The sequence below is a fragment of the Neoarius graeffei genome, chromosome 5 (assembly GCF_027579695.1).
Source record: "Neoarius graeffei isolate fNeoGra1 chromosome 5, fNeoGra1.pri, whole genome shotgun sequence".
Lineage (NCBI taxonomy): Eukaryota > Metazoa > Chordata > Actinopteri > Siluriformes > Ariidae > Neoarius > Neoarius graeffei.
Genome location: NC_083573.1, coordinates 113658441 through 113686203, shown reverse-complemented (window position 1 = coordinate 113686203; position 27763 = coordinate 113658441). Strand labels below are relative to the sequence as shown.

The 27763-nt window shown below is 42.2% G+C and overlaps 1 protein-coding gene across 4 annotated transcripts; it reads left to right on the top strand.

Annotated features, from left to right (window-relative positions):
- zgc:91999 (uncharacterized protein LOC445104 homolog) lies at positions 1-27763 on the top strand. 4 transcript variants are annotated; one of them, XM_060920773.1, is made up of 9 exons: positions 1-105; positions 302-458; positions 13664-13899; positions 19646-19801; positions 19885-20060; positions 20178-20298; positions 20388-20458; positions 26971-27050; positions 27165-27763. In XM_060920773.1, exons 1-9 carry the CDS (start codon positions 61-63, stop codon positions 27275-27277), a joined length of 1155 nt encoding a protein of 384 aa, XP_060776756.1. In that variant the 5' UTR covers positions 1-60; the 3' UTR covers positions 27278-27763. The 4 variants fall into 4 exon arrangements, with proteins under 4 accessions (XP_060776756.1, XP_060776758.1, XP_060776757.1 ...); XM_060920775.1 differs by lacking the exon at positions 13664-13899 and adding an exon at positions 887-993; XM_060920774.1 differs by lacking the exons at positions 26971-27050; positions 27165-27763 and adding an exon at positions 20835-20945.

Below are 27763 nucleotides of genomic sequence, written 5' to 3'. Positions count from 1 at the left end.
CACTCGTCCCTTCGTCCTTTAACTCTCACACACTTTCTTCAAGTGTGTGAAGCTGCAGCCATGGCAGAGATGCAGGATGAAAGCAACAAACTCAGCTTCTGGATGGTGAGAAAATTGTGTTTTAGTCTCTCTCTCTCTCTCTCGCTCTGTGTGTGTGTGTGTGTGTGTGTGTGTGTGTTGCTCTTCGTAATCACCACTGACAGTTACAACATTATAAAGACATTGACAGTTCCTGTTATGAGCTTGCTTGTTTTTCAAAAGTGTGTGTGTGTGTGTGTGTGTGTGTGTGTGTGTGTTTCAGCCGGGTAACTATGCCTGTACAGTGCACAGGACCCAGGACTCATTCCAGGTGTGTGATGTCATTGTGGACTGTTTTAAAGACCGGGCTCGAGTGGAGAAACACTACGCTCAACAACTCGCTGAGTGGAGCAAAAAGTGGAAAAAAATAACTGACTCCAGTAAGTCCACACTTACAGACCACACATGTTTTATTCCACCTTGTGGCTGTTGAATTCTGGATTGTGATTGGTCAGAAGGTGCTGATTAATTCTCTACACAGCAAATTCCTCAGTGTTGAATTAACACTTTCAGAGTTAATTTGTGTCCAGTTGGACCTATATAAACACAGTAGGGTGTTAAATCAACACTCTGGGTGTTAATTCAACACTGGGGATTTTGCTGTGTATAGAGCGTGCACGTAACGTCACGAGGTCACGTGATATTTGTTTATCTGCCATCTTGGACGGCGTGGCCGCGCATAGAACTTAGACGAACCCGTTCTAATTATCAAGTGTGTGGGAGTAGATCTTTCGAGAATGGTTATATCTTGTTCAGCATTTGGTTGTACCAATAGACAGGGCCAAAAGGAGGGCGTGTCATTTTATAGATTCCCCGCAGACGAGGAGAGACGCGCAAAATGGGTGTCCGCTGTGCGAAGAGAAAACTGGAACCCCAGTTCTACCAGCTGAATTTGTAGTGAACACTTCATATCAGGTAGGTGTAATCTTCTAATTCAATACTCCGAGTACATCTGTTAAGTTGATTTTCGGATTGAATGATAACTGCGTACTTAGAAACTAGGCAGTACAGTCTTTGTGGCCGTCAGTCCGCTTGATCTCTAACGTTTAAAATGGCTATGCCGAGCCCTACTACCCTGGCCTAGTCTATGACAATGTTTTGTCTTTTTGGCTCATATATGCCTTTGAAAGGCCAATCCATAGTAGGGATGGCGAAAACTAAAAAAAATCTTGACCGACCACCGAGCATCATTAGCCGGTTAAAGTTGGTTAACCTAGGAGTTTAAACAGGGATGCAAACGGCACACCTTTTGGCGGATTTTCACGGCTGAATCGTGCAGATCCGATTTTTTTTTTAGGGGGGGCGTTGGAGTGTCTGAATAATTTCATCAGAGTAAATTCTGTATTAAAATTACTAAATAAGCAAATGCAGTTACAGTCCATGAAACATAGGAAGTATGAGAAGAAAACAGTAAATCAGAAAGCCGCGCACATTTGCGCAGCTTCCGCAAAAACGTGCACAGCTTTCTGATTTACTGTTTAAAACGATAAAACGTCCTGCATAGTCTCTTTATGATAAACGTCTTAATGCCACTTACCCGTGAGGTTATCAAATAGAACCTTAGTAGACTTCTTCTTCGGAACCTTCCAGAGGTATAGTTGGGATACCCATCCCACAACAAAATATTTATAAGCTTCCAGGCTTTTGTAAGCTTTGAGGGCTTTGCCAGTGTAACACGATTCACGGTAAAATTGTAAATGTCATGGTAGGCCAGATCGGGCAAATCGCCGGCACCGCAGCTCCGAATTTCCCTGAACAAGGATTGCGGCAAGTTGTACGGATCTGCAATCCCCAACCTGGAACACTTTTCCACATAACGCTGCCTCACGTCACCTTCAAGATGCTGAACAAACTTAGACAAGTTATCGCGCGATGTAGATGGGGTATTTTCCGAATTTTCTTGGGGATTACTCCCTGGATCCATTACGCTCATGCAAGGTAAACAATCCTGAAGCCGTCCAATATGGCAGAGTAAACACAGACAGGTCACGTGACTGCACATCCTCTATAACAGCAGCTCTGTCAGTAGTGCAGCTGCAAATCATAGTTTTATATTGATGTACTTGTTCTAATATGCTATTGTCTCTATAGTAAGAGCTTGTTCACAGGGACTTGTGGTGGATGCTCCAGAGAAATTGGTTAAAAATGTGTAATCCTTGATATGGTGAAGTTTTTTGTATGGAGAAATTTATTTAATATTTATGGAAGGTGTTTCATTTAATTTTATGTTTTCTGACATCTTCAGGGCAGAGGAGCTTATGCGTTGTGGTTTCTCTGCAGCATGGCAAGCTGTGTTTTTGTCTTATCAACTTCAGAAAGAAAGAAAAAAGAGAGGCTGGTGAGGGAATAATATAAGTGAGCACAGGAACTTTCTTGTTTTGCCAACATTCCACGACATAAGTAACTATAGAAGGAAAAATTAGTTTTTCACTAGATTAACTTCTGAAAATAAAGGACAACTTACCACCAGAGCTAACACCTGTTTTTGTGTGTGAAGTGGATGATTTGCCTTTAGATCATCAACCGAAGGTAAGCCACAACGCTGGGTGGCAAACATGCTCACACAGACAGTACATAGGCAAGTGAGGAGGAGCATTAGCTCACTGGTAGCAAATCTCTCCAATGTGCACACCCTTGCTAACAAGATAGATGAGCTTGCACTACTTGCTAGATCTAACAAGGACTTGTGCTTGCATCTCAGCATTTTGCCTCATAGAATCATGGCTAAACTGAAGCAAACCTGATACAGCTCTTCACCTTAATGGGATAACAGCTGTTCGGTGCATATCAAAACAACACACAGTGTGATAAGTCATGTGGATGTGACATGTGCTGCTACATCAACAACAGCTGGTGCACTGATGTTTCCACAATTTTAACACTGTTCCTCAAACCTGGAAGCTCTTTTAATTCACCCTTCTACCTACCAAGGGAATTTCATTCTGTGATCCTGGTTGGAGTCTATATTCTACCTCAGGCTAATGCACTGTTAGTGCAGCAGTAACTGGCTGATCATGGTCACTGATCTGGAAAATAAATTTCCCAACAGTGTGATTTTTCTGATGGCCAGTTTCATTCACAGTAAAATGACACATAAGTTGTCTAAATATTATCAGCTGTCTTACTGAGGAAGAAAAGACCCTTGATCATCTGCACACCACCATGAAAGGGGCATCCTGTCACTTCACACATGTACCTCTTGGACCATACTATGATCATACTTGTACCCACAGATAAAAGCAAACTGGAGGAGTCTAAGGCTACATCCACATGACAACGGCAACGAGATTTTTTTTTTTAAAATATCGCGTCCACATGGGCAACGGATCAGTAATATATCAGGTTCATATGGCAATGCAACGCTTGCTGAAAATGATGCAATACACATGCCACACCACTACGTGCGCTGTAAGACGGTCCCATCGGAGACACCAGAACAATAGAAGAAGTAGACGCATGTGCATAAACCCCTTCTTCTGTAGCATTTAGCATTAGCCACATAAAGTTTTGATTATTAATCAGTAGCGTAAAATGAAAGACGTGGAAAGAGGAATGAACGGGGGTAGATGGAAGCCGGTACGCCAACATTCTGATATCCTCCAGAATTCTTTAATGGTCCTGAATAAATTGAATGCTACACGTTGATGGATTACTTTGTTCTTCTATGCCCTTTTTGAGGAATGTATTGTCAGACTTAAACCAACATCTGAAGAGGTGAGATTGCTCCTTTTTTTTTCCTATGTTTGCTGGCGGGATTGTTTTTGTTTTTGGAAAGCGCATGGGCGGTGCTCGGTTTGGTACTGCTTCCGCAGTGTTTGGACTAAAGACTCTGCCCTAAGGGCTATTCTCTCTCTCTCTCTCTCTCTCTCTCTCTCTCTCTCTCTCTCTCACTTTGCACCATTACACAATAAATATTCACAGTGAAAATATTTTGTAAGCGTGTTTCATGAACCAAGTTATAGGATTTGTTGACAACTCGCATCGAGTTCGTTACACTTCTACCCGGCATGAAGCACTGACAGTCATGTAGTTGTGACTTCATCGTAAACAAATCCGTTCTACTCATCCAGACGACTTCGCAACAGCGCCGTTGCCAGATTTTTTCACTGTTCTCAAAAGATTTCGTTTTGGGGCACCCAAAACTCCAGTGCCGTGTGGACGCCAGGCCGAAACGATAAACAATTTTATCAGATTCACCTGAATCCGTTGCCGTGTGGACAGGGCCTAAGGCCACTAAAACAATCAGCTAGCACTGGACACCTGAGACCACAAGGGCCAAACATTGAAGGCCTCCTCCCCCTCCAACTTCACACCAAAGAGAAAAGAGTCACACCTTATCACCCACCATCTTCCCCCCGCTCAACCATCACAAGGATGTTTACAAGCTTTTCAGCAAGCAGAACATCAGGAAAGCAGCTGGTCCAGACAGCACCTCATCTGACCGATCAACTAGCTTTTACGTTTATGGCATTTGGCACACTCCCTTGTCCAGAGAATTTACATTTTTTCTCCTTTATACAGTTGAGGGTTCAGGGTCTTGATCAAGGTCCAAACAGTGGCAGCTTGGTGGTGCTGGGATTTGAACTCTCAACCTTCCAATCAGCAAGCCAACATCTTAACCACCGAGTCAATTCCTGTGTGCGAAATGCATAGGCAATAATGTATTTCTGATTCGGAAATTATGATAACATTATTCAAACAATAAAAATTTGATTTTTTTGGCAAATTGCTGTGGTATAAGAAGAAGGCTTGGACTTTGTTTCTGCAACAGCTTTCTAGATTTAATACTAAAAGAGGTACATTTACTTGTTGAGACAAACAGGAAATGAAAGGTGAGGAATCTGTGCAGTCTGTGATTTTGTAAATCTTGGTTTCAGTGATCAGCTGTGCCATCAATTATAACAATTTCTACATGCATCATTTTATCTTCTTGGTGTCTGCAGATTGATTTATTGTTATTTATTGTTATTTGTTATTTATTGTTATGTATTGTTATTTATTGTTATTCTGCTTCATATGAACTTCATATGGCTGTGAGAGCCATAATTGCCCTTCATTTGTGGGTGTTTGTGGACTTGAGATCTATCCAGGGTGTCACTGTACTCATTACATGTAGTTTGGGATCCTCACACATGTGACAGGGTCTCCTATTGGCTTTGGCATCATAGTGTTAGCACTGAGTACCAGGAAACTGAGAAAGGCCTTCAGCATTTTAGTGCTGTGCTGGTTATTGAATTCCTGTAGCCAGTGGATCCACCTGTGTACACAGGCAATTTTGGACTGGAACATCCACAGTAGCAGTATGTGATCTGAAATGAGATTAGGTAGTAGTACAGCTAATCTGGATATTTGGACTCTATGGAAGGAGAGCATCCTGAAGTATAGAAAGGCTCTAAGTGTTGCTAGATCAATGTATCTTTCACCCTAATAGAGAATAACAAAATAATCTTAGATTCTTATTTAATACTGTACAAAATTAACTAGGAAAAAGACCACTAGAGACACATACACACCTGCAATATGTAGTAGCGACAATTTCATGAATTTTTTTCAATGACAAAATTGAAAATATTCAACAAAAAAATTTAAACTTAACAATATAACTATCACATCAGCAATTAAAATGTTTTATTCCCCTTAGACAAACCAAACTAATTTCATTAATTTCCACATCAAAATCTTCAACTTATGTACTATATTCCTTACTTACATGACTCTTCAAACAGATAATACCAGAAGCAATAGAATCTCTTCTAAGAATAATAAATTCTTCCCTTAGGATTGACTATGTACCCAAATCCTTTAAACTAGCAGTTATCAAACCCCTGATTAAAAAACCTGACCTCAACCCCTGTCAGCTGTCCAATTATCGGCCAATATCAAACCTCCCCTTTATCTCCAAGATCCTAGAAAAAGCTGTGGCACAGCAGTTATGCTCATATCTGCATAGGAATAACATCCATGAAATGTATCAAAGTGGCAAGGTGGTGTAGTGGTTAGCACTGTCACCTCACAGCAAGAAGGTTCTGGGTTTGAGCCCTATGGCCGACAGGGGCCTTTCTGTGTGGCATTTTCACATTCTCCCCATCTCTGCATGGGAATGTTCCGGTTTCCCCTACAGTCCAAAGACATGCAGATTAGGTTAATTGGTGACTCTAAATTGACCATAGGTGTGAGCATGAATTGTTGTTTGTCTCCATGTATCAGTCCTGCAATGATCTGGTGATTTGTCCAGGGTGTACCCTGCCTCTTGCCCATAGTCAGCTGGGATAGGCTCCAGTTTGCCTGCAACCCTTCACAGGATAAGCAGTTATGTATAATGGATGGATGGAAATATATCAGTCAGAATTTAGACCACATCATAGCTGGTTAAAGTAGTAATCAACCAACTGTTGGAATCTGATCAGGGTCTCCCTGCTTGTATTGCTTGACCTTAGTGCAGCCTTTGACAACATTGAGCATTCCTTTCTCCTGGATAGACTAGAAAATGTTGTGGGAATTAAGGGAATGGCTCTCTCCTGGCTCAGGTCTTATTTAACTGATTGTCATCAGTTTGGTGATTTGTAAATGGTGATTTTTCGAAACAGACTGAGGTAAAATTTGGTGTTCCACAAGGTTTTGTCTTAAGCCCACTGCTTTTTTTCTTTATATATGTTACCTCTGGGTGATATTTTTCATAAACATGGTATTAGCTTCCACTGTTATGCTGATGACAAAGAGCTGTATGTTTCTGCAAAGCCAGATGAGAGACACCAGCTTAATAAAATTGAGGAATGCGTAAAGGACATTAGACACTGGATGGTTATGAACTTCCTTCTAGGACCACATGCAGCTAGAAGTAAGTTTTCTGATTACACAGTAACTCTGGATGGCCTTTCTGTTTCTTCATATGCAGCAGTAAAAGACCTCCGTGTGATCATTGACTCCAGTCTTTCTTTTGAAACTCATATTTATAACATTACCCGGATAGCTTTCTTTCATCTCAGAAATATTGCTAAGATAAGAAATATAATGTCACTTCATGACACAGAAAAAACTAGTTCATGCCTTTCTTCTCTCTATTTTGGATTATTGTAATGCCTTACTGTCTGGATGTTCCAATAAGTGCATAAACAAGCTCCAGTTAGTTCAAAATGCAGCAGCGAAAGTCCTGCTTAGAAGTAGAAGATATGACCCCATCACCCTTGTCTTATCCACACTGTATTGGTTCCCAATCAAATTTTGCATTGATTATAAAATACTACTATTGACCTTTAAAGCACAGAATGTTCTTGTGCCACAGTACCTAAGCAAAATTCTGGTCCTTTATTATCCGCCACGCCTACTTAGATCAAAAGGTACAGGCTATCTGTTGGTACCTCATATAGTGAAGGCTACATCAGGGGGCGGAGCCTTTTCTTACAAATCCCACAGTTATGGAACAGCCTTCCAAATAGTGTTCGGGACACAGTCTGTGTTTAATTCTTGACTGAAAACATATCTGTTTAGTCAAGCCTTTTGTTAATGGTGTTTATGAGGTAAAAGAGTAGATCTGGAGGGTTCTCAGGCATAGAGTGTTTTGGTAAACTGGGATGTATGGATGCTGTTTCCCCCCCACTCTCACATGTTCACTCAGGTTTGTTGATGGTAGAGTGGCTGTGGCTTTATGTCCCAGGGCTCCTCATGTCTGTGTTACCTTCTGGCTCATGAAGAGTTATAACATCAATGAAACAAACTTCATGTTAAAACTGTTAAAAATGTTATCATGTTGTCTGTTATCACCCAAATGAGGATGGGTTCCCTTTTGAGTCTGGTTCCTCTCAAGGTTTCTTCCTCATGTCATCTGAGGGAGTTTTTCCTTGTCACTGTCACCACAGGCTTGCTTATTATAGATTAAGGATAAAATTATCTCATGTTTAAAGTCTTTAAAATTCTGTAAAGCTGCTTTGCAATGATGTCTATTGCTAAAAGCACTATAAAAATAAACTTGACTTAACTCTCCCTTTTAGTTATGCTGTCATATTTAGTCTTGCCAGAGTCCCTGCTTGCACTCTGCGCAAAACTTATACTGTTCTTACTCATTAGGTGACACTAGGCATACCTAATAACCTGTTTCTCTCTCTCTCTCTCTCTCTCTCTCTCTCTCTCTCTCCCCCATCTCGCTGTCGAATTACATGTCAATCCTGAGACACCAGTGATGCTAACATCTTTGACCCTCAGACCTGCCTGATTCAACCTGATGCCCTATGTCTGACCGGAGTCTAATCCCATTGCTCCCAAATTAGGGTTAAAATTAGCTCATGTTTAAAGTCTTTAATTTTCTGTAAAGCTGCTTTGTGACAATGTCTATTGTTAAAAGTGCTATACAAATAAACTTGACTTGACTTGACTCCTGTGGAGCACAGCCCCATATGGACAGTTGAAATTCACACTTGGAAGAAGATTCTGGACACTTAGTCAAGTCAAGTTTATTTGTATAGCGCTTTTAACAATAAACATTGTCGCAAAGCAGCTTTACAGAATTTGAACGACTTAAAACATGAGCTAATTCTGTCCCTAATCTATCCCCAATGAGCAAGCCTGTGGTGACGGTGGCAAGGAAAAACTTCCTCAGATGACATGAGGAAGAAACCTCGAGAGGAACCAGACTCAAAAGGGAACCCATCCTCATTTGGGCAACAACAGACAGCATGACTATAACATTAACAGTTTTAACATGAAGTCAGTTTCGTTGATGTTATAAACTCTTCATTGATGGAAACTTGAGTGCAAAACTGTTCATGATAACTGCAGTCCTAAAGTTAGCAAGTCAACTGTAGTCCTCAGCCATAAAAGCATTACTGTAAGAGTCCAGAGCGTCCTCCAGGTATAACCCTCAACTGTCCTCATGGGGCCGTCCTCCACAGGAGCGATGCGATAAAACTCTAACCAGACACAGGGCACCAGGATGGATCAAGCAAGTCCGAGGGGCAGAAGAGGCCAGCATCTCAATCCCAGGACCAACATGTAACTCAGAGGGACAGATGGGGGGGGAGAGAAAGAGAGAGAAAGAAACTTACAGTTTTGCTGTGATGGCTGAGGATTACAATTGACATGATAACTTTAGGACTGCAGTTGTCATGAACAGATTTGCACTCAAGTCTCCATCAATGAACAGTTGATAACTTCAACAAAACAGACTTCCTGGTAAACTATAATGAATTTCCTGGTTACACAGTTGTACTTTGTGACTCTATAGGACACAGTTATAGAACCAAGTTATTTATAATCAGGCTATCTGTTATCACCCAGACGAGGATGGGTTCCCTTTTGAGTGTGGTTCCTCTCAAGGTTTCTTCCTCATGCTGTCTGAGGGAGTTCTTCCTCACGACCATCACCACAGGCTTGCTCATCAAGGATAAATTAGGGATAAATTTAGATCGTGTTTAAAGTCTTTAATTTTCTGTAAAGCTGCTTTGCAGCAATGTCTGTTGTTAAAAGCGCTATAAAAAATAAACTTGACTTGACAATGCAAGAGAGGTATGGAGAGGACTAAAAACAATCTTGGGACAAAGCAAAGGTAGTGGCAAGGGCCCTGAACCTGGGGACCTGGAATGGGCAAATTAACTGAACCAGTTTTTCAACAGATTCAGCTCTGATCCCACCCCTACCTTCATAAACTGGAGTGCAGACCAGCTAACATCCTTTTTACACTCTCTCTGTGTACTGCACACCCCTTCCCCCTCTATCCCCCCGAGCATCCAAAACCTCAACTGCACCCAATTCACACCACTCCACTCCACTCCACTCCATTCCCTTCTCAATACTCCCTTTTCTACAGCCTATTCAAGGTGGAATTTTTAAGTCTTTATTCTGCCTAACATTCTGTATAAAATGTCCAAATATGGAATGGGGGGGGTCTGTATTGTTCCACATCTGAGCCAGAATGATTGGTAGTAACCGAGCCAAATCAATGTCCATGTAAAAGGGACATCTGGCATGGCAGAACAGAGGTGTGATGTTTGTGTCCTTGACATTCTTTTTTTCCAAGACCAGCACAAATTCAAATATCTCCATCTATGGCATCTAAGGTCTGTGAGCCTTTCTACCTTGAATCACTTCCTGCTTCTCTTCACTTTCTAGCCGACATTTTTCTGATCTACAACCATGTTGCTTCATGAGTCGTTCCACTTCTCTCTTCCTCAGTACCTCTCTCTCTCTCTCTCTCTCTCTCTCTCTCTGTTTGTGAGAACAGTTTTTGTGCTAGGAGGATCAAGGCAGGAAAGGACACAGGTCAAGATGTCATTAGCTCAAGACTGTTCAAGGACTGCGCAGACCAATTCTATAAGGTGATTCAGCAAATTTTCAATCTGAGCCTTATATCGTGTCCAAGTGGGCAACGATCAGTAAAATATCAGGTCCATATGGCAACGCAACGCTTGCTGAAAACGATGCAATACACATGCCACACCTCTAGGGGCGCTGTAAGACGGTCCCTTCGGAGACACCAGAACAATAGAAGAAGTAAGGACGCATGCGCATAAACTATTATGCGCGAGACTTCATATTAGCCACAAAGTCAGGAAAATCTGTTTGTAAAATTACATTATAATGACCAAATACAATGAAAAGTATTTTTCCAGTCTCACCTGTGAAAGGTAATCCCATGTGATCTCGTTTGGACGGCAAACCTGTTGGTACAGTTAAACGCAGCTAATCTTTATTCTCCGCTTTGACCTATCCAATATGGCGGTGAGGATGACGTATGATTCTACGCGGAAGGCGGCGTCTTTAATAGTCCGGAATAAATTGAATGCTACACGTTGATGGATTAATTTGTTGTTTCTCACCTGTGAAAGGTAATCCCATGTGATCTCGTTTGGACGGCAAACCTGTTGGTACAGTTAAACGCAGCTAATCTTTATTCTCCGCTTTGACCTATCCAATATGGCGGCGAGGATGATGTATGATTCTACGCGGAAGGCGGCATCTTTAATGGTCCGGAATAAATTGAATGCTACACGTTGATGGATTAATTTGTTCTTCTACGCCCTTTTTGAGGAATGTATTGTCGGACTTAAACCAACATCTGAAGAGGTGAGATCGCTCCTTTTTTTCCCTATTTTTGCTGGCGGGATTGACTCTGCCCTAAGGGCTATTCTCTCTCTCTCTCTCTCTCTCTCTCTCTCTCACTTTGCACCATTACACAATAAATATTCACAGTGAAAATATTTTGTGTGTTTCATGAACCAAGTTATAGGATTTGTTGACAACTCGCATCGAGTTTGTTACACTTCTACCCGGCGTGAAGCACTCACAGTCATGTGGTTGTGACGTCATTGTAAACAAATCCGTTCTACTCATCCAGACGACTTCACAACGGCAACGTTGCCAGATCTTTCCACTCTGGAACCCGTTCTCAAAAAGATTGCGTTATGGGCACCCAAAATGCCGGTGCCGTGTGGACGCCAGGCCGAAACGATAAGCAATTGTATCGGAGTCACCTGAATCCATTGCTGTGTGGACAGGGCCTTAATCTAAAGCAAGTTCCAGTCCATATGGGAACACTTCCTGTGTGATTTTGGTTCCAAAGACTGTACACCCCAGGGAGCCCAACGACTTCAGACTGGTGTCTTTAACCTCTGACCTGATGAAGACCATGGAAAGGATCATACTCAACAACCTTCAACTGCTGGTAAGACAAAGGCTAGGTCCCCTGCAATTCACCTATCAATCAGACTTTGGGGTGGATGACACAGTTATCTTCCTGCTGCACAGATCCATCTCATGCCTTGAAAAGCCTGGGAGCACTGTGCAGGTCATGATTTTTGACTTTTCAAGTGTCTTCAACATAATTCAATCACCATTGCTCAGGGGGAAGCTAGAGGTAGTGGGGGTATACTACCACGTAGCTGCAGGGACCATTGACTACCTCACCAACAGACCACAGTATGTGAGGCTGCATGATTGTGTCTCTGATGTGGTGGTTTGCAGCAGGGTACAGTACTCTTTCCCTTTCTGTTCACCCTGTACACATTGGACTTCAGTTACATCATGGGCAACTGTCACATCTAGAAGTTTTGAGATGATACAGCCAACACTGGATACATGTCCGAGGGGCATGAACAAGAATACAGAGAGCTCATCAAGAACTTTGACAAATGATGTGAGCTGAATCACCTTCACATAAATGCCAGCAAGACAAAAGAGATGGTGCTAGATTTTTGCAGGAAGAAGCCCCTAACTACACCAGTGAACATCCAGGGATTGGATATTGAGAGGGTGGGAACATACAAATACCTGAGTGTTCATCTCAATAATAAACTGGACTGGTCAGACAACACTGATGCCCTGTACAAAAAAAGGCCTCCATATGCTGTGGAGACTGAGGTCCTTTTGAGTGTCAGCAGGACTCTGTTTTAACAGGGTCCGATATGATATTAACATTATATGACACTGTAGTGATAATCACTAAACCACCGTGACACCTCAGGCAACATATTTCAGTAATATTACTTAATTTGGGGATGCAAGGTGGTGTAGTGGTTAGCACTGTTGCCTCACAACAAGAAGGTTCTGGGTTCGAGCCCAGTGGCCGGCGAGGGCCTTTCTGTGTGGAGTTTGCATGTTCTCCCTGTGTCTGTGTGGGCTTCCTCCAGGTGCTCCGGTTTCCCCCACAGTCCAAAGACATGCAGGTTAGGATAATTGGTGGCTCTAAATTGACCGTAGGTGTGAATGTGAGTGTGAATGGTTGTGTGTCTCTGTGTGTCAGCCCTGTGATGATCTGGTGACTTGTCCAGGGTGTACCCCACCTCTCGCCCATAGTCAGCTGGGATAGGCTCTAGTTTGCCTGCAACCCTGCACAGAATAAGTGGTTATGGATGGACAGATGGATTACTTAATTTGTCTATCTGTTGTCACTTATTTATCCATAATATTTATCTGATGTTTCATCCCTGTGCAATAATTGTTAGATAGCATTCTGTCTGCACTAATCAACATATGGAGTGTTTTTAGGATGCATGTATGTATTTCTATTATGCACTGTGTTTTTCTCATTTTAATTATGCTCTCTTTTACTCTCTTTTTCTACTTTGGAGCTGCTGCAACATGTGAATTTCATCGACACTAAATCAGTGAAGCTTATCTTAAGTTGTTAGACTCTTGTCGAAAACGCTGAGTGCTGTATTACAAGCAAAAGAAGCTTTAATAGAGTATTAGTTAAGGGGTGTGCAAACTTATGCAACCAGGTAACTGTAAGTTTTTTTTTTTCCTAAAATGTTTCTATTTGTCTTTCACTTGAATTTTTTTTCAACTTTATTGGGTATCAATGAAAGGAAAATTACAGAATACATAGGACTACCCAAAGAGGAAAATGTGAACGGGACTCTAAGTCCCATGCTAGGCAATTTTGTTGATTGCTTAAAAAAAAAAAAGCTCTGACAATTTATCTTGGTTAAATTTTTTACATCCTAGAAATATGCGCTGTGTAAACAGGCTGCATAAACTATTTTATATCCACTGTATATGTTTGTACTCTACATGCATGCTATGCAGAACACACTATGCTCTCTCTCTCTCTCTCTCTCTCTCTCTCTCTCTCTCTCTCTCTCTCTCCCCCTTTTAGGACCGATGTATGGTTCCCTCTTGAGGGGATGGCAGTGTTTTTTCTCCTCCACTGAGCGTCTGTCCATTCTGCACGCATCTATCTCTAACTCCCTTGTTTCGGAGGATGGACCACATATTCGTTCCTGGCAGGAGGATGCATTTCAGAGGAAGATGTTTTGTGGTTTTCGTGAGTCACATGACCTGAAGAAAGCATTTGCACATGCTCAGAAACCCTGGATCAAAAAACTCAAGAAGGTGAACATAGGTTTGAAACACAATAATTTGCCCTGCCCCCATTATGGATATTTTAAGAAAAAGAAAAAAAAAGTCTGTGTTTTGGCTCCCTGTTCACATGAAAATGTCATTTTGCATCAATGAAAATGAAAGTCTACAATGATACAGAAAAATTAAAACTCTAGCATGTGTTATGAATTTGCTAGGACTTGTTTTTTTGAAACTGCTGATCAGGTTGTTTTGTGTACTGTTATTTGTTATTTTATAATGTGTTTGCAGTTTAATTTCACTGTTTTAATCATTACACTTTGATGTGGAGGAAACAGACTCAGATCTGTGCTGAACTGCTCCTGAATCCACCAGTGTGACTCTACAACCTGCACTGAGAGCACACATTTAGGACTAGAACCAGGAGAACGACCTGTATTCAAGTGAAACCTTGTGGCAGCAGGGGTGTGGCCAAGTGGCGGTGTGTGAATGGAGGGCAGAGTCGGGGAAGGTGAGTGGCCAAATCACTACACCTGCTGTCAATTAATGCGTGTCTGTGTGTCTCTTGCAGTGACGGCGCTCCATAAAAGGAGTAAGAGAGCAGAGGAGGAGAGTTTTGGGACCAGAACACAATGGAGTGTGTGTGTGTGTGTGTGTGTGTGTGTGTGTGTGTGTGTGTGAGAGAGAGACTGTCCCAATTGGGAAAGTATTGTGCTGAAAAGCCAAATAAAAAATCCGAACGTTAACAACAGCCTGCTGTACTTCTGTACTCCCAGGTTTCGGCACCACTGTAGAAGCTGCCCAGATGTGGATGGAGCACAGAAGTACAGCAGGCTGCTGTTAGCGTTCAGATTTTTTATTTGGCTTTTCAGAACAATACTTTCCCAATTGGGACAGTCACACACACACACACCGTCATGTTCTGGTCCCAAAACTCTCCTCCTCTGCTCTCTTACTCCTTTTATGGAGCGCCGTCACTGCAAGAGACACACAGACACGCATTAATTGACAGCAGGTGTAGTGATTTGGCCACTCACCTTCCCCGACTCTGCCCTCCATTCACAAACCGACGCTCAGCCACGCCCCCGCTGCCACACACCTTCAGCAGTTGTTTCACCTTATCATCAGTCCACACATATGAATCTTCCTGTTTGTCATGTTTCCTCTTATAACTTTTGGCCATAAATGTTTTTTGTCATTTTGTTTCTAACACTCAGTACACAGCTCATAATGATGTTCATGAGTGTGATAGTTTATAACATACTGTCACTGAGTGTATTTAAATCAGGAACTTAAAAAAAAAAAAAAAACTTTTAATAAAAAATTCTGTATACGCATCAATAGGGCCCAAAATGACACTACACACCTTTAGCATAAAATGACCAAACAATGAAGACTGCTTAGTTTAGAGTTGTTGAAGGAACATTAAAATGTTCCTCAAAAACAATAATTCATCATGAATTTCTGAATGAAGTCCCAATGATGTAGACAAAAAGAGAACCCTGAACTTCTCAAGTGCTCCAGTACTCATGGGGGCACTGATTATACGGTAATTCTACAGCCAACGATTTGCTTGAATATCATTTTCTTTATCAATATTATTGAACAATGCTCTATGCTATCAGCAGCTTCTGACTGGTTAAGAGAGCACTGCTGACTCAGCATTGAGTCAGACTTCACCAAGAGCGATGATATTATAGTATATATTATATCTCATCAAGATATTTACTGTTTAAGTCACCATATACTAACATCAATATGTCAGTTCTCACAGACACTTCTGCACACTTGGTTGCTGTATTTCACACTGGTTTATTCTTCCCGGAACAACTCAATACATTTGTACATAGGAGAGCATCCCCTACTGGTGTGGTGCGACCAACATAAATTGCCAATACATCACAACTCCTCCCCTCTTATTCAGTCAGGCTATCTGCTATTAACAAAACTCTGAATACCGGTAAACAGGTATTGAGAGATGACATGTAATTCGGTGTATTAAATTAAAAAATCTGTAACAAACAGTACAGTGGGAATTTTCTCTTTTTAAACAATATCCTAACTAAGGTTGGGGGTAGACTGCCCCATCACCTTGAGTGTGCCGAGGGATTATCGTGCCCTTTCTTGAGACAGCACTCTCTAACTGAACAGTCCAAACAATTTATTAACAAGCTGTTTACAGGTTCAGTTTATCTGGTGGTTTACAGATCCGTCTTGGATATCTGTCAAATGTCTGTCGTGGGGTTGCGGTGTCAGTGTGTGTGGTGTCTGACTGACCTGGAGGCGGTGAGCTTGTTACAGGGACAGGGAGGGGTGTCTCTTGCATATCACCTGTGTCAGTTGTCACTCTCGGACTGACAGTGGTGGATGTTGGTTGTGGGTCAGCTGTAGACTGTACGATGCTGGGCTGGCAAGCCATCACCTGGTCTGCATGCCATTTCCACTGCTTTTTCGATCCAACTTCGACCTGGTACGACCTCGGTCCTGCTTGAGATGTAACTGTTCCAGTCATCCACTTTTCCTCCCCCTTCCGGTAGTCCTGAACCAGAACTGGATCACCCACACTGAATGTTCTGGCTTTCACATGTGTGTCCCAGTAGTATTGTTGGGCCTCCTGCGCTTGATCTACCACTGCTGCCACACTCGGTTTCAATAGATCAAGACGAGTGCGAAGCTTGCGATGGAGGAATAACATGGCAGGTGTCTCTTTAGTAGTGGCATGGGGAGTGTTTCTGTATTGCAGTAGGAAGGCATCAAGTCATCGTTGGGTAGAAGCTGTTCCTCTAGATGACTTTAGGGAGTGTTTAAATGTCTGTACAAAACGCTCTGCCAAGCCATTCATCGCGGGGTGAAAAGGAGCTGAGTGTTTGTGCTTAACGCCATTCGATGTTAAAAAGTTGGCAAACTCCTCTGATGTGAATTGAGGCCCGTTGTCACTAACGAGGACCTCTGGTATTCCATAATGACTGAAAAGACCTCTGAGGACTTCAATAGTTTTTACAGATGATGTTGAGTCCATCAAGATGACTTCAGGCCACTTGGAGTGGGTGTCAGTGATTACAAAAAAACATGTGGCCCTCAAAAGGTCCGGCAAAATCAATGTGAATTCGCTGCCACGGAGCTGTGGGCCAGGGCCATGGGTGTAGCGGTGTGAGGCCAGGGTTCTTTTGACATCTTTGACAAGAGATGCAAGTCTTGCATCTCTCCTTGATTGACCTGCACATCTAGGCCTGGGCACCACACATAGCTTCTTGCCACAGCTTTCATCTTGACCACGCCAGGGTGTCCTACATGGAGTTCCTCTAGGACATGCTGGCATAACCTGGGTGGAACAATTACTCAATTTCCCCACATTAAACAACCCTGCAGTACTGAGAGTTCATCTTTTCATGTGAGATACGGTGTCAGGCTACCATCAGAGTCCTTGGCTGATGGAAAGTGACCGGTTGACACCATCTCCATAACCTGTGAGAGGGTGGTGTCTGATCTAGTTTCTCTTTTCACATCCTTACAATGGATCGGGAAACTTTCAATGTGATTAATCAGAAAAGTGTCAACTGTCCCTTGTTTCTCTTCATGCTGCACTGGTAGAGGCAGATGTGAGAGACCGTCTGCATTACAATGGTCAGATGCACATCTGTACCTGATGGTGTAGTCATGTGCTGCCAGTAAGAGTGCCCATCGCTGTAGTCTTGCTGCAGCCATAGACGGGATTGCTTTACTAGGACTTAATATAGTTGTTAAAGGGCAGTGATCGGTAAGCAAAGTAAAATTACGACCATACAGATATGAATGGAAATGTCTGACTCCAAATATGATTCCTAACACTTCTCGCTCAATCTGAGCATAATTTTGCTCTGCCTTACTAAGTGTCCAAGAAGCAAAGGCTATGGGTTGCTCTTCACCATTGGGCAGTCGGTGGGAGATGACTGCTCCAACGCCGTAGGGTGAGGCATCGCAGGCAAGTATAACTGGAAGCCTCAGATTATAATGTGAAGATTATAATGTGAAGAAACCTTCAGAGGAACCAGACTCAAAAGGGAACCCATCTTCATCTGGGTGATAACAGATAGTGTGATTTATAAATAACTCACTTCTATAAGTTTTCCAAGTGTGTTAATTGGAACTTGAGTATAAGCATCAGTTTCTTGTATCTATGAGGCTGTCCACATGGCAACGGATTCAGGTGAATCTGATAAAATTGTTTATCGTTTCGGCGTTTTGGGTGCCCCAAGACGATATTTTTTGAGAACGGGTTCCAGAGTGGAAAAATCTGGCAACGGCGCCGTTGTGAAGTCGTCTGGATGAGTAGAACGGATTTGTTTACGATGACGTCACAACCACATGACTAGAAAAAGCAGCACTCTCGCTGTTTTGTATGAACCACTGCATTGCATTCACTTTTGTATACAGCTTTTCTTTTAAATAAACAAGTAGCTGAACCATTTCTTGAATTTCTTTTTTTTATTGGATAAGACTGCTTTTCAAAATGTTCACACACAATAAGAAAATTAAGTTATATAAAACTATGCACACTAATAAAACTAATTTGTACACACAGAAGGCACGATTTCCTCGCGGAGTCGCAGCCATCTTCTTCTTGTTGTTGTGTGTTTGTTCCTCAGAGTGCTTCACACCGGGTAGAAGAAGGGGTTTATGCGCATGCGTCCTACTTCTTCTATTGTTCTGGTGTCTCTGATGGGACCGTCTTACAGCGCACGTAGAGGTGTGGCATGTGTATTGCATCGTTTTCAGCAAGCGTTGCATTGCCATATGTACCTGATATTTTACTGATCCGTTGCCCATGTGGACGCGATATTTTTTTTTTAATAAAATCTCGTTGCCGTTGTCGTGTGGATGTAGCCTATAACTGAAGATATCAATGGGTCAGTGATGGAGAATTGAGTGTAAACTGTTCTGAGCAAGTGCACTCTTTAGGTTATCCAAGGACAAACATCCACAGCCATGTTAAGATTGTCTGTGTGGTACTATCCACATTAAACCCATGGTGATCTGCAGAGCCGTTTTCAGGTGAATGATTTTCAGGTGAATGAGGCTCCAAACAGAAGTGTGGTATCAGGATGGGTCAGGCAGGTCTGGAGGGCAGAAGGAGTCAGGATCACTGGTATCTCAGGAGTAATGTGTGGATGCTGTTATACTGTCATGGTTTAAGAAGCTGTACACACTGTGGGCTGAGTGTAAACAGGAGCTCCAACAAGACAAGCTATGACAGAACAGCTAAAAGATAAGACAGATGTGTGGCTGGCCTCTCCAATGTCAACAAACAAGCATCATGATACACGTGTCTAAATACTGTGATTATCATCAGCGGTTAGACCTTCTTTGTTACTCACTGAAAATCATAACTGAGTGGCCATTAAAAATGAGTTTTCTCCCAGTTGTTTAATCATAAAACCTTTTAAATTTTTATATATGATGGACAAAATCACTGAACCTGTAACTGTTCTTGTTGATACTTTGCTCAGCTAATTTATTTATTGCATATCACAAGTTAGTCTTCAATTATTACACAACAATACTTTTGAACACTGTTTAGACTCTCCCCCCCCAAAAAAAAAAAGAAAAAAGAAAAAAAAGAGAAATTGGACCAAACTAGAACATGTAATTACAGACTGCGATTCAGGACAGGAGCTTAAAAATGTTCATGTTTTATTAGAGGTAGGATAGGACTGGAGATGGCACAGATGTTAATGTACTGTTCCTAAAAGACTGCAATGTGTGTGTGTGTGTGTGTGTGTGTGTGTGTGTGTGTGTGTAGCTGGAGAAAGCAAAGCAGGCCTATCATAAATCATGTCAGAAGGAGCAGAATGTGTTGAATAAAGAATGTCAGGCAAAAAACAAGGCCAACCAAAATGAACACGCACTCACCAAACTCCAGCAGGCTAAAAAGATTGCGGGACAGGACAGAGAACACGTGAGACACACACACACACACACACACACACACACACACGATGATGATGATGATGATGATGATGGTTGTTTGTACATGTGTAGGCACGTGAACACTATATGAAGGTTCTGGATGATCTGACTAGCTACACTCCACGCTATATGGAAGAAATGGAGTTAGTGTTTGACCAATCACAGGAGCAGGAAAGAAAGAGGATCAGCTTTCTAAAAAACACACTGCTGTCCATACACACACATCTGGACATCACCAACAATCACAGGTAAACTAAAAACACTGTGTGTGTGTGTGTGTGTGTGTGAGACCAATCACAATTCAGAATCATGAGATTGTCTTATTAGAGAAGGACACACAACCTGTGTGTGTGTGTTTGTTTCAGTGTAAAGGCTGTGTACAGTGACCTGTTACAGACACTCATGTCCATCAATGAGCAGGATGATTTGCACTTTTGGAGAAACAACCATGGTCCAGGAATGAACACACGCTGGCCCACACTACAGGTTTGTGTGTGTAATATATTTGGTCCAAAATGAAGCTTGACAAAGAGGCTTGTAATGGTGTGTGTGTGTGTGTGTGTGTGTGTGTGTAGGAGTGGGTTCCTCCTTGTCAGAAGCAGAAACACATAAAGAAACCACATCCACAGATTGAGGAGGGAAAAAGGTAAGGTCATCATCATCATCATCATCACTGGAAACATAGAGCCGTATTCAGAGTTGGTCATCCAAACCAGCTTCATTCCAAAGATTCCTCCTTTAATTCCTAAAAAAAAAAAAAAAAAAAAAAAAAACTGGGATAGAAAATGTGGACCAAAGAAAGAAATTATATTTGCTGAGTGGACAATATGAAGATTAAAACTGAAAAATAAAAGACTAACACAATGAGATATGAATGAGAAGATAGCAGGATTTATTGAAATAAATCTAATAGAAGTCTAGTATACAGTATGACAAGCGCCATGGATATATAAAATGTTTGCACACCCCTGGTTTTTGTCTCATCTCATCTCATTATCTGTAGCTGCTTTATCCTTCTACAGGGTCGCAGGCGAGCTGGATCCTATCCCAGCTGACTACGGGCGAAAGGCGGGGTTCACCCTGGACAAGTCGCCAGGTCATCACAGGGCTGACACATAGACACAGACAACCATTCACACTCACATTCACACCTACGCTCAATTTAGAGTCACCAGTTAACCTAACCTGCATGTCTTTGGACTGTGGGGGAAACCGGAGCACCCGGAGGAAACCCACGCGGACACGGGGAGAACATGCAAACTCCACACAGAAAGGCCCTCGCCGGCCCCGGGGCTCGAACCCAGGACCTTCTTGCTGTGAGGCAACAGTGCTAACCACTACACCACCGTGCCGCGGTGCCACGGAAGAGCACATCGGATGCAATTTTTGCTTTAAGAGTGTTAATGGAGAAGTACAGGGAAGGCCAGAGAAAGCTACATTGTGTGTTTGTAGACCTGGAGAAGACATATGATAGTGTCGAGAGATGAGTTATGGTATTGTATGAGAAAGAGTGGAGTGAATGAGAAGTATATTAGAGCGGTGCAAGACATGTATGAGAACAGTGAAACAGCAGTGAGGTGTGCAGCTGGAATGACTGAATGGTTGAAGGTGAAGGTGGGACTCCATCAAGGATCTGCTTTGAGTCCTTTCTTGTTTGCCATAGCGATGGATAGCTTGACGGACGAAGTGAGGCAAGAGTCGCCATGGAACATGATGTTTGCGGATGATATTGTGATATGTGGTGAAAGTAGAAAGGAGGTTGAGTTGGGTTTGGAGAGATGGAGGGATGCATTGGAACGAAGAGGAATGAAGGTGAGCAGGAGCAAAACAGAATACATGTGCATCAATGAGAATGGGGATGAGAGTGTAGTAAAGATGCAAGGAGCAGACGTAAAGTTGGTGAATTCAAGTACCTGGGGTCAACTGTGCAGGAAAATGGGGGCTGCGATAGTGAGGTGAGAAAGAGAGTGCAGGCAGGGTGGAGCAGTTGGAGAAGGATTTCGGGAGTTGTTTGTGATAGGAAAGTCCCAGCAAAAGTGAAAGGTAAGATGTATAAGACAGTAGTGAGACCAGCTGTGATGTATGGATTGGAGACCGTACCCTTAACGAAGAGACAGGAGGCAAAGTTGGAGGTGGCGGAGTTGAGGATGTTAAGGTTTGCGATGGGAGTGACAAGGTTGGACAGGATAAGGAACGAGCACATCAGAGGGACAGCACATGTGGAGAGCTTGGGAATGAAGCTAAGAGAGATGAGACTGAGATGGTCTGGGCACATCCTGAGAAGAGATGCAGAGCATGTGGGAAGGAGAATGTTGAGGATGGAGCTGCCAGGCAAACGAAAATAAGGAAGGCCAAAGAGGAGATACATGGATGTGGTGAGAAAGGACATGAAAGTGGCAGGTGTGGTAGAGAAGGATGCGGAAGACAGGGAGCAATGGAGACGAAAGATCCGCTGTGGTGACCCCTAATCGGGAGCAGCCAAAAGAAGAAGAAAAAAGAAGAAGAATGTTAAAAAAATCATTTATTTCAAACTTCAAAATCTTCATGCAAATGTAATAAATTTTCGGTGCAGACTTGTGTCACTTATCTACACCGAGTCACATAAAATACTTTGTTTTGAAACTGGTAAAATAAATCACAATTCCACCTTAACTTTGAATAGATTTAGACCAAACTATGGAGCATCTGTAGTACTTTTAAGAACAGCATTTTCTTTCATCATTTGTAATTCTTCCTCAATTACGGTGATGGAGCAATTGGTCACCATTTTGCCGAGTCACTCGAGGTGATTATCAAGAAATAGTCAGAATCTCTCGACCAATCAGTGGACGTGATTTCCTGTCATCACCTCCATATTTATACTAAATCACATTAAAGTGAGATTGCCTTTCAGACTTTTCAAGTGTAGGTCATAAAAAGAATTTTACCTGACACCCAATTATTTTTGTTTAATGACTGAAAGCTACTGAATTCGAATCAGAGACTTCCAATTTTATTTATTTATTTGTATTTATTATTTTATTATTTTTTTAATAGAACAATTGATGAATTTCGGGCCATGTGGCCCTAAATTCTCTGCTATTTTTTCTGCTTCACCATGATGCAATACAAGATACTACATCATGCATCACGTGGTGGGCTTTCCCCGTTCACACAAGGCATTGTGGGATACAAATTTGAAACAGGAGAGAAAAATGGAGGACGCGAGTGGGTGAATGAAATGTGAAAGACCGACTTCAGTAACGGAAAGTGAGAAGAAAAGATGTTATGATATCTACGAAGGAAAGGAAACGCAGGACCAAACTAATAAATATCGGTGCTCAGTGAGCACCTCGGTGTGATCAGCTGTTTGTTTAGCGACAGAATGATGGAACTGTCAGTGCACGCTCAAAGGTAAGCCTGTAGATGGCAGTAATGCAACACTGTGGATGCCAGCTGCCATTTATTTTTCATATCTTCTCATCTCATCTCATTATCTGTAGCTGCTTTATCCTGTTCTACAGGGTCGGAGGCAAGCTGGAGCCTATCCCAGCTGACTACGGGCGAAAGGTGGGGTTCACCCTGGACAAGTCACCAGGTCATCACAGGGCTGACACATACAGTGCCTTGAAAAAGTATTCATACCCCTTGAACTCTTTCACATTTTTCCACCCTACACCCACAAACTTAAAAGTTTTTTTATTGAGATTTTATGTGATAGACCAACACAGAGTAGCACATAATTGTGAAGTGAAACGAAACTGATTAATGGTCTTCAAAATTTTAAACAAATAAAAATCTGAAAAATGTGGTGTGCATTAGTATTCAGCCCCCTGTACTCTGATACCTCTAAATACAATCCAATGCAATCAATTGCCTTCAGAAGTCGTCTAATTAGTTAATAGAGTCCTACTGTGTGTAATTTACTCTCAGCATAAATACACTTGTTCTGTGAAGGCCTCAGTGGTTTGTTAGAGAACACTGAAGAACAAACAGCATCATGAAGACCAAAGAACTCACCAGACAGGTCAGGGATAAAGTTCTGGAGAAGTTTAAAGCAGGGTTAGGTTATAAAAAAATATCCCAAGCTCTGACCATCTCAAGAAGCACTGTTCAATCCATCATTCAAAAATGGAAAAAGTACGGCACAACTGCAAACCTACCAAGACATGGCCGTCCACCTAAACTGACAGAGCGAGCAAGGAGAGCACTGGTCAGAGAAGCAGCCAAGAGGCCCATGATCACTCTGGAGGAGCTGCAGAAATCCACAGCTCAGGTGGGAGAATCTGTTCACAGGACAGCTATAAGTTGTACACTCCACAACTCCGGCCTTTTTGGAAGAGTGGCAAGAAGAAAGCCATTGTTGAAAGACAGGCATAAGAAGCCATGTAGGGGACACAGCAAACATGTGGAAGAAGGTGCTTTGGTCAGATGAGACCAAAGTTGAACTTTTTGGCCTAAATGCAAAGCGCTATGTGTGGCAGAAAACTAACACTGCTCATCACCCTGCACACACCATCCCCACTGTGAAACATGGTGGTGGCAGCATCATGCTATGGGGATGCTTTTCTTCAGCAGGGACAGGGAAGCTGGTCAGAGTTGATGGGAAGATGGATGGAGCTAAATACAGGGCAATCCTGGAAGAAAACCTGTTGGAGGCTGCAAAAGACTTGAGACTGGGAAGGAGATTCACCTTCCAGCAAGACAATGACCCTAAACATACAGCCAGAGCTACAATGGAATGGTTTAGATCAAAGAATATTCATGTATTAGAATGGCCCAGTCAAAGTCCAGACCTAAATCCCATTGAGCATCTGTGGCAAAACTTGAAAATTGCTGTTCACAGACGCTCTCCATCCAATCTGGCTGAGCTTGAGCTATTTTGCAAAGAAGAATGGGCAAAAATTTCAGTGTCTAGATGTGCAAAGCTGGTAGAGACTAGACCCCGAAGCCGCCGCCAGGCGCCGCTAAAACCTCCATTTAGAATTTGAGCCACCGCCAGCCAATAATTTTGTAAGCCAATTTGAGCCGCTATCTAATAAAATTTGGCTGAGCCACTAAGAATTGTGTACATCAAATAATGGGTTTATCCACATCATGAGCTACAAGAAAAGTGACACAAACATGATCAACTGTACACACCAGTAGTAACACAATAGAGACGTATAGGCATACACTGTAGAGATTTAGAACTGATATCACAGCACAGAGAGCCACCACAAGCTTGCCGTTGTGACTACCTGTCTGGCTTCCCGCCCCTCACACCGTTACCACGATACACTGGGGAACCCGGGAACCCACCCAGAGCATCAATCGACTCCGATATCGACGAGATGGCTGCATTCTTTGCCACTGCTGAGGGAAAGTGTAAAGGTATTTTTTTTTGTTTGTTTGTTTCACATACTTCGAGATTGATAAAAAAAAAAGTACTCCACCACTCTACTTTCATCATAGTAAGATAGCTGCCAGTCCTTCACTGGTCATTGATAGTGAGAGTAGATAGCTAGATGCCTTCCTCGAACAATCCAGATTAGCTTATTATTAGCATTGAACTACAATCTTGCTAGATTTATATTTACAATGAAGTAAGAGACCAGGGGACCTGTGGTAATTTGCTATTTATTCCCCCCATTTGTTTGATCCGTTCGCCCGGATATATGCCACACAGTGACGTCCAGTATCAGCCATTTGTAGCCATAAACATTTTGGTGGCTGCAGCAGCCATTAAGGTTTTGGCTGAGTCAGCTAGCCAGCCAATAATTTCATCAGCCAGCCATTATCCTGAAAACAAACGGCTTCGGGGTCTAGTAGAGACATACCACAAAAGACTTGCAGCTGTAATTGCAGCAAAAGGTGGCTCTACAAAGTATTGACGCAGGGGGGCTGAATACTAATGCACATCACATTTTTCAGAATTTATTTGTCTAAAATTTTGAAGACCATTTATCATTTTCATTTCACTTCACAATTCTGTGCTACTCTGAGTTGGTCTATCACATAAAATCTCAATAAAAAACTTTAAGTTTGTGGTTGTACTGTAAGGTGGAAAAATGTGAAAAAGTTCAAGGGGTATGAATACTTTTTCAAGGCACTGTAGACACTGACAACCATTCATACTCACACCTACGGTCAATTTAGAGTCACCAGTTAACCTAACCTGCATGTCTTTGGACTGTGGGGGAAACCGGAGCACCCGGAGGAAACCCACGCGGACACGGGGAGAACATGCAAACTCCACACAGAAAGGCCCTCGCCGGCCACGGGGCTCGAACCTTCTTGCTGTGAGGCGACAGCGCTAACCACTACACCACCATGCCGCCCTTTTTCATACCATATCTTATTTTTTTATATTTGTATATGTAAATACTTGATGTATCTAGAAGTTTTCTCTCTTTTCTTTTCTCTGTTTATCTGTAATGATGCTGCTGGAATTTTAATTTCCCTGAGGGAACCCTCCCAAAGGGATCAATAAAGTTCTATCTAATCTAATCTAATCTAATCTAAAGGTAAACCTGAGCATGTGCACACGGACTTCTTCTGTCTGCTTGACTGTGTGAAGCGAGCGCTTTCATGCACATAATTTGCTTTAATCCCCTCCAATTAAATAACTTCTCAGCCACAGAATGGCCTGATATTTTGTGACATATTTCAGAAATAAACAGATATCACAATGACCACATTTCAGTGGGAACTAAATTTCACCGATTTTATGAAATTGAAAGGCCGTCGACTTTTAAAAGTGGGAAAAAGATCTGACGTGTATCTTAAGTTCATTTTTAACACCCAAAACCCTGCAGTGTTAGCAGGGGTGCACAAACCTTTTATATCCACTGTATACTGTTGTAGGAATAGTCTTAGTGGTAAATTAAAGCACTTTAAAATAACAGTCTAAAGCAGCTAGAGATAATGAGATGAGATATTTATGTAATTAATATTGTCCTTGAAAGACGTTCCATAGTATTTACAGTGTGAACTGTCAGACAGTGGTGCAGGAGAAAAGACTGCTCCTCACTCGGCATGGCATCACATAAAAATCAGAATTTTGCATAACTGAGACATGTGTTTTAGACAAACTCCGCCCCCTCACATGTAGCTCTCAAGTACCTTGTGACTCACCATGCAATTATGAATAGGCCTGCATGACAGGAACTCTAAAGAGCCTCGATTTCTCTCTCTCAGTGTAATGATTGGAGGAGTGCGTGTTCGAGCTCTGTATGCTTACACTGGGGAGGATGAGGATGAGCTGTCTTTCAAAGCAGGTGCCCATGCTCACTTCTGAACTGATCACGCCCACACCCCTTCCTGGATTATAGATGTACAAGTGTACAAGATAATTTATCTTTTCTTCGGTGTGTGTGTATGTGTGTGTGAAGGGGAAGAGTTTCTGAAGGTGGAGGATGAAGATGACCAGGGCTGGTCTCGTGGAGTTAAAGATGGGGGAGTGGAAGGCTACTATCCAGCCAATTATGTTCTGCCAGTGCAGTGACATCATCATGAAGCACATTTGCTGATATGACAAAGGGGGTGGGGCTAATGCTGTGATGTGTGAAGGTTGTTATGGAAACTGTCAGTCAAAATGGATAAATTTTGTGCTTCAGTGAGTCTTGGAAATGTACGGTATTAGCAGCTGTCACAAAGCACACACACACACGGGCTAGAAAAGGATGATAATGAACAACAAACTCATTTATTAGTGTGATTTTGTGGTGTTTTATTGGTAGAATTTAAATACATTATATTAATATAAATACAGTGAATCCCGATTAAAATTAATTAGTCAGATTTATAATTATTGACAAAAAGGTTCTAATTAACACACACACACACACACACACACACACACACACACAACCAGATTATAAATTCTTGAATTCTTGCTGCCCCCTGCTGGACAAAAGAGCAGTTGAAAATGGAACTGAAGTAGTTCTGTGATGTTTCATAAGTTTTTCCTGAAATTAATCCATATCTTACA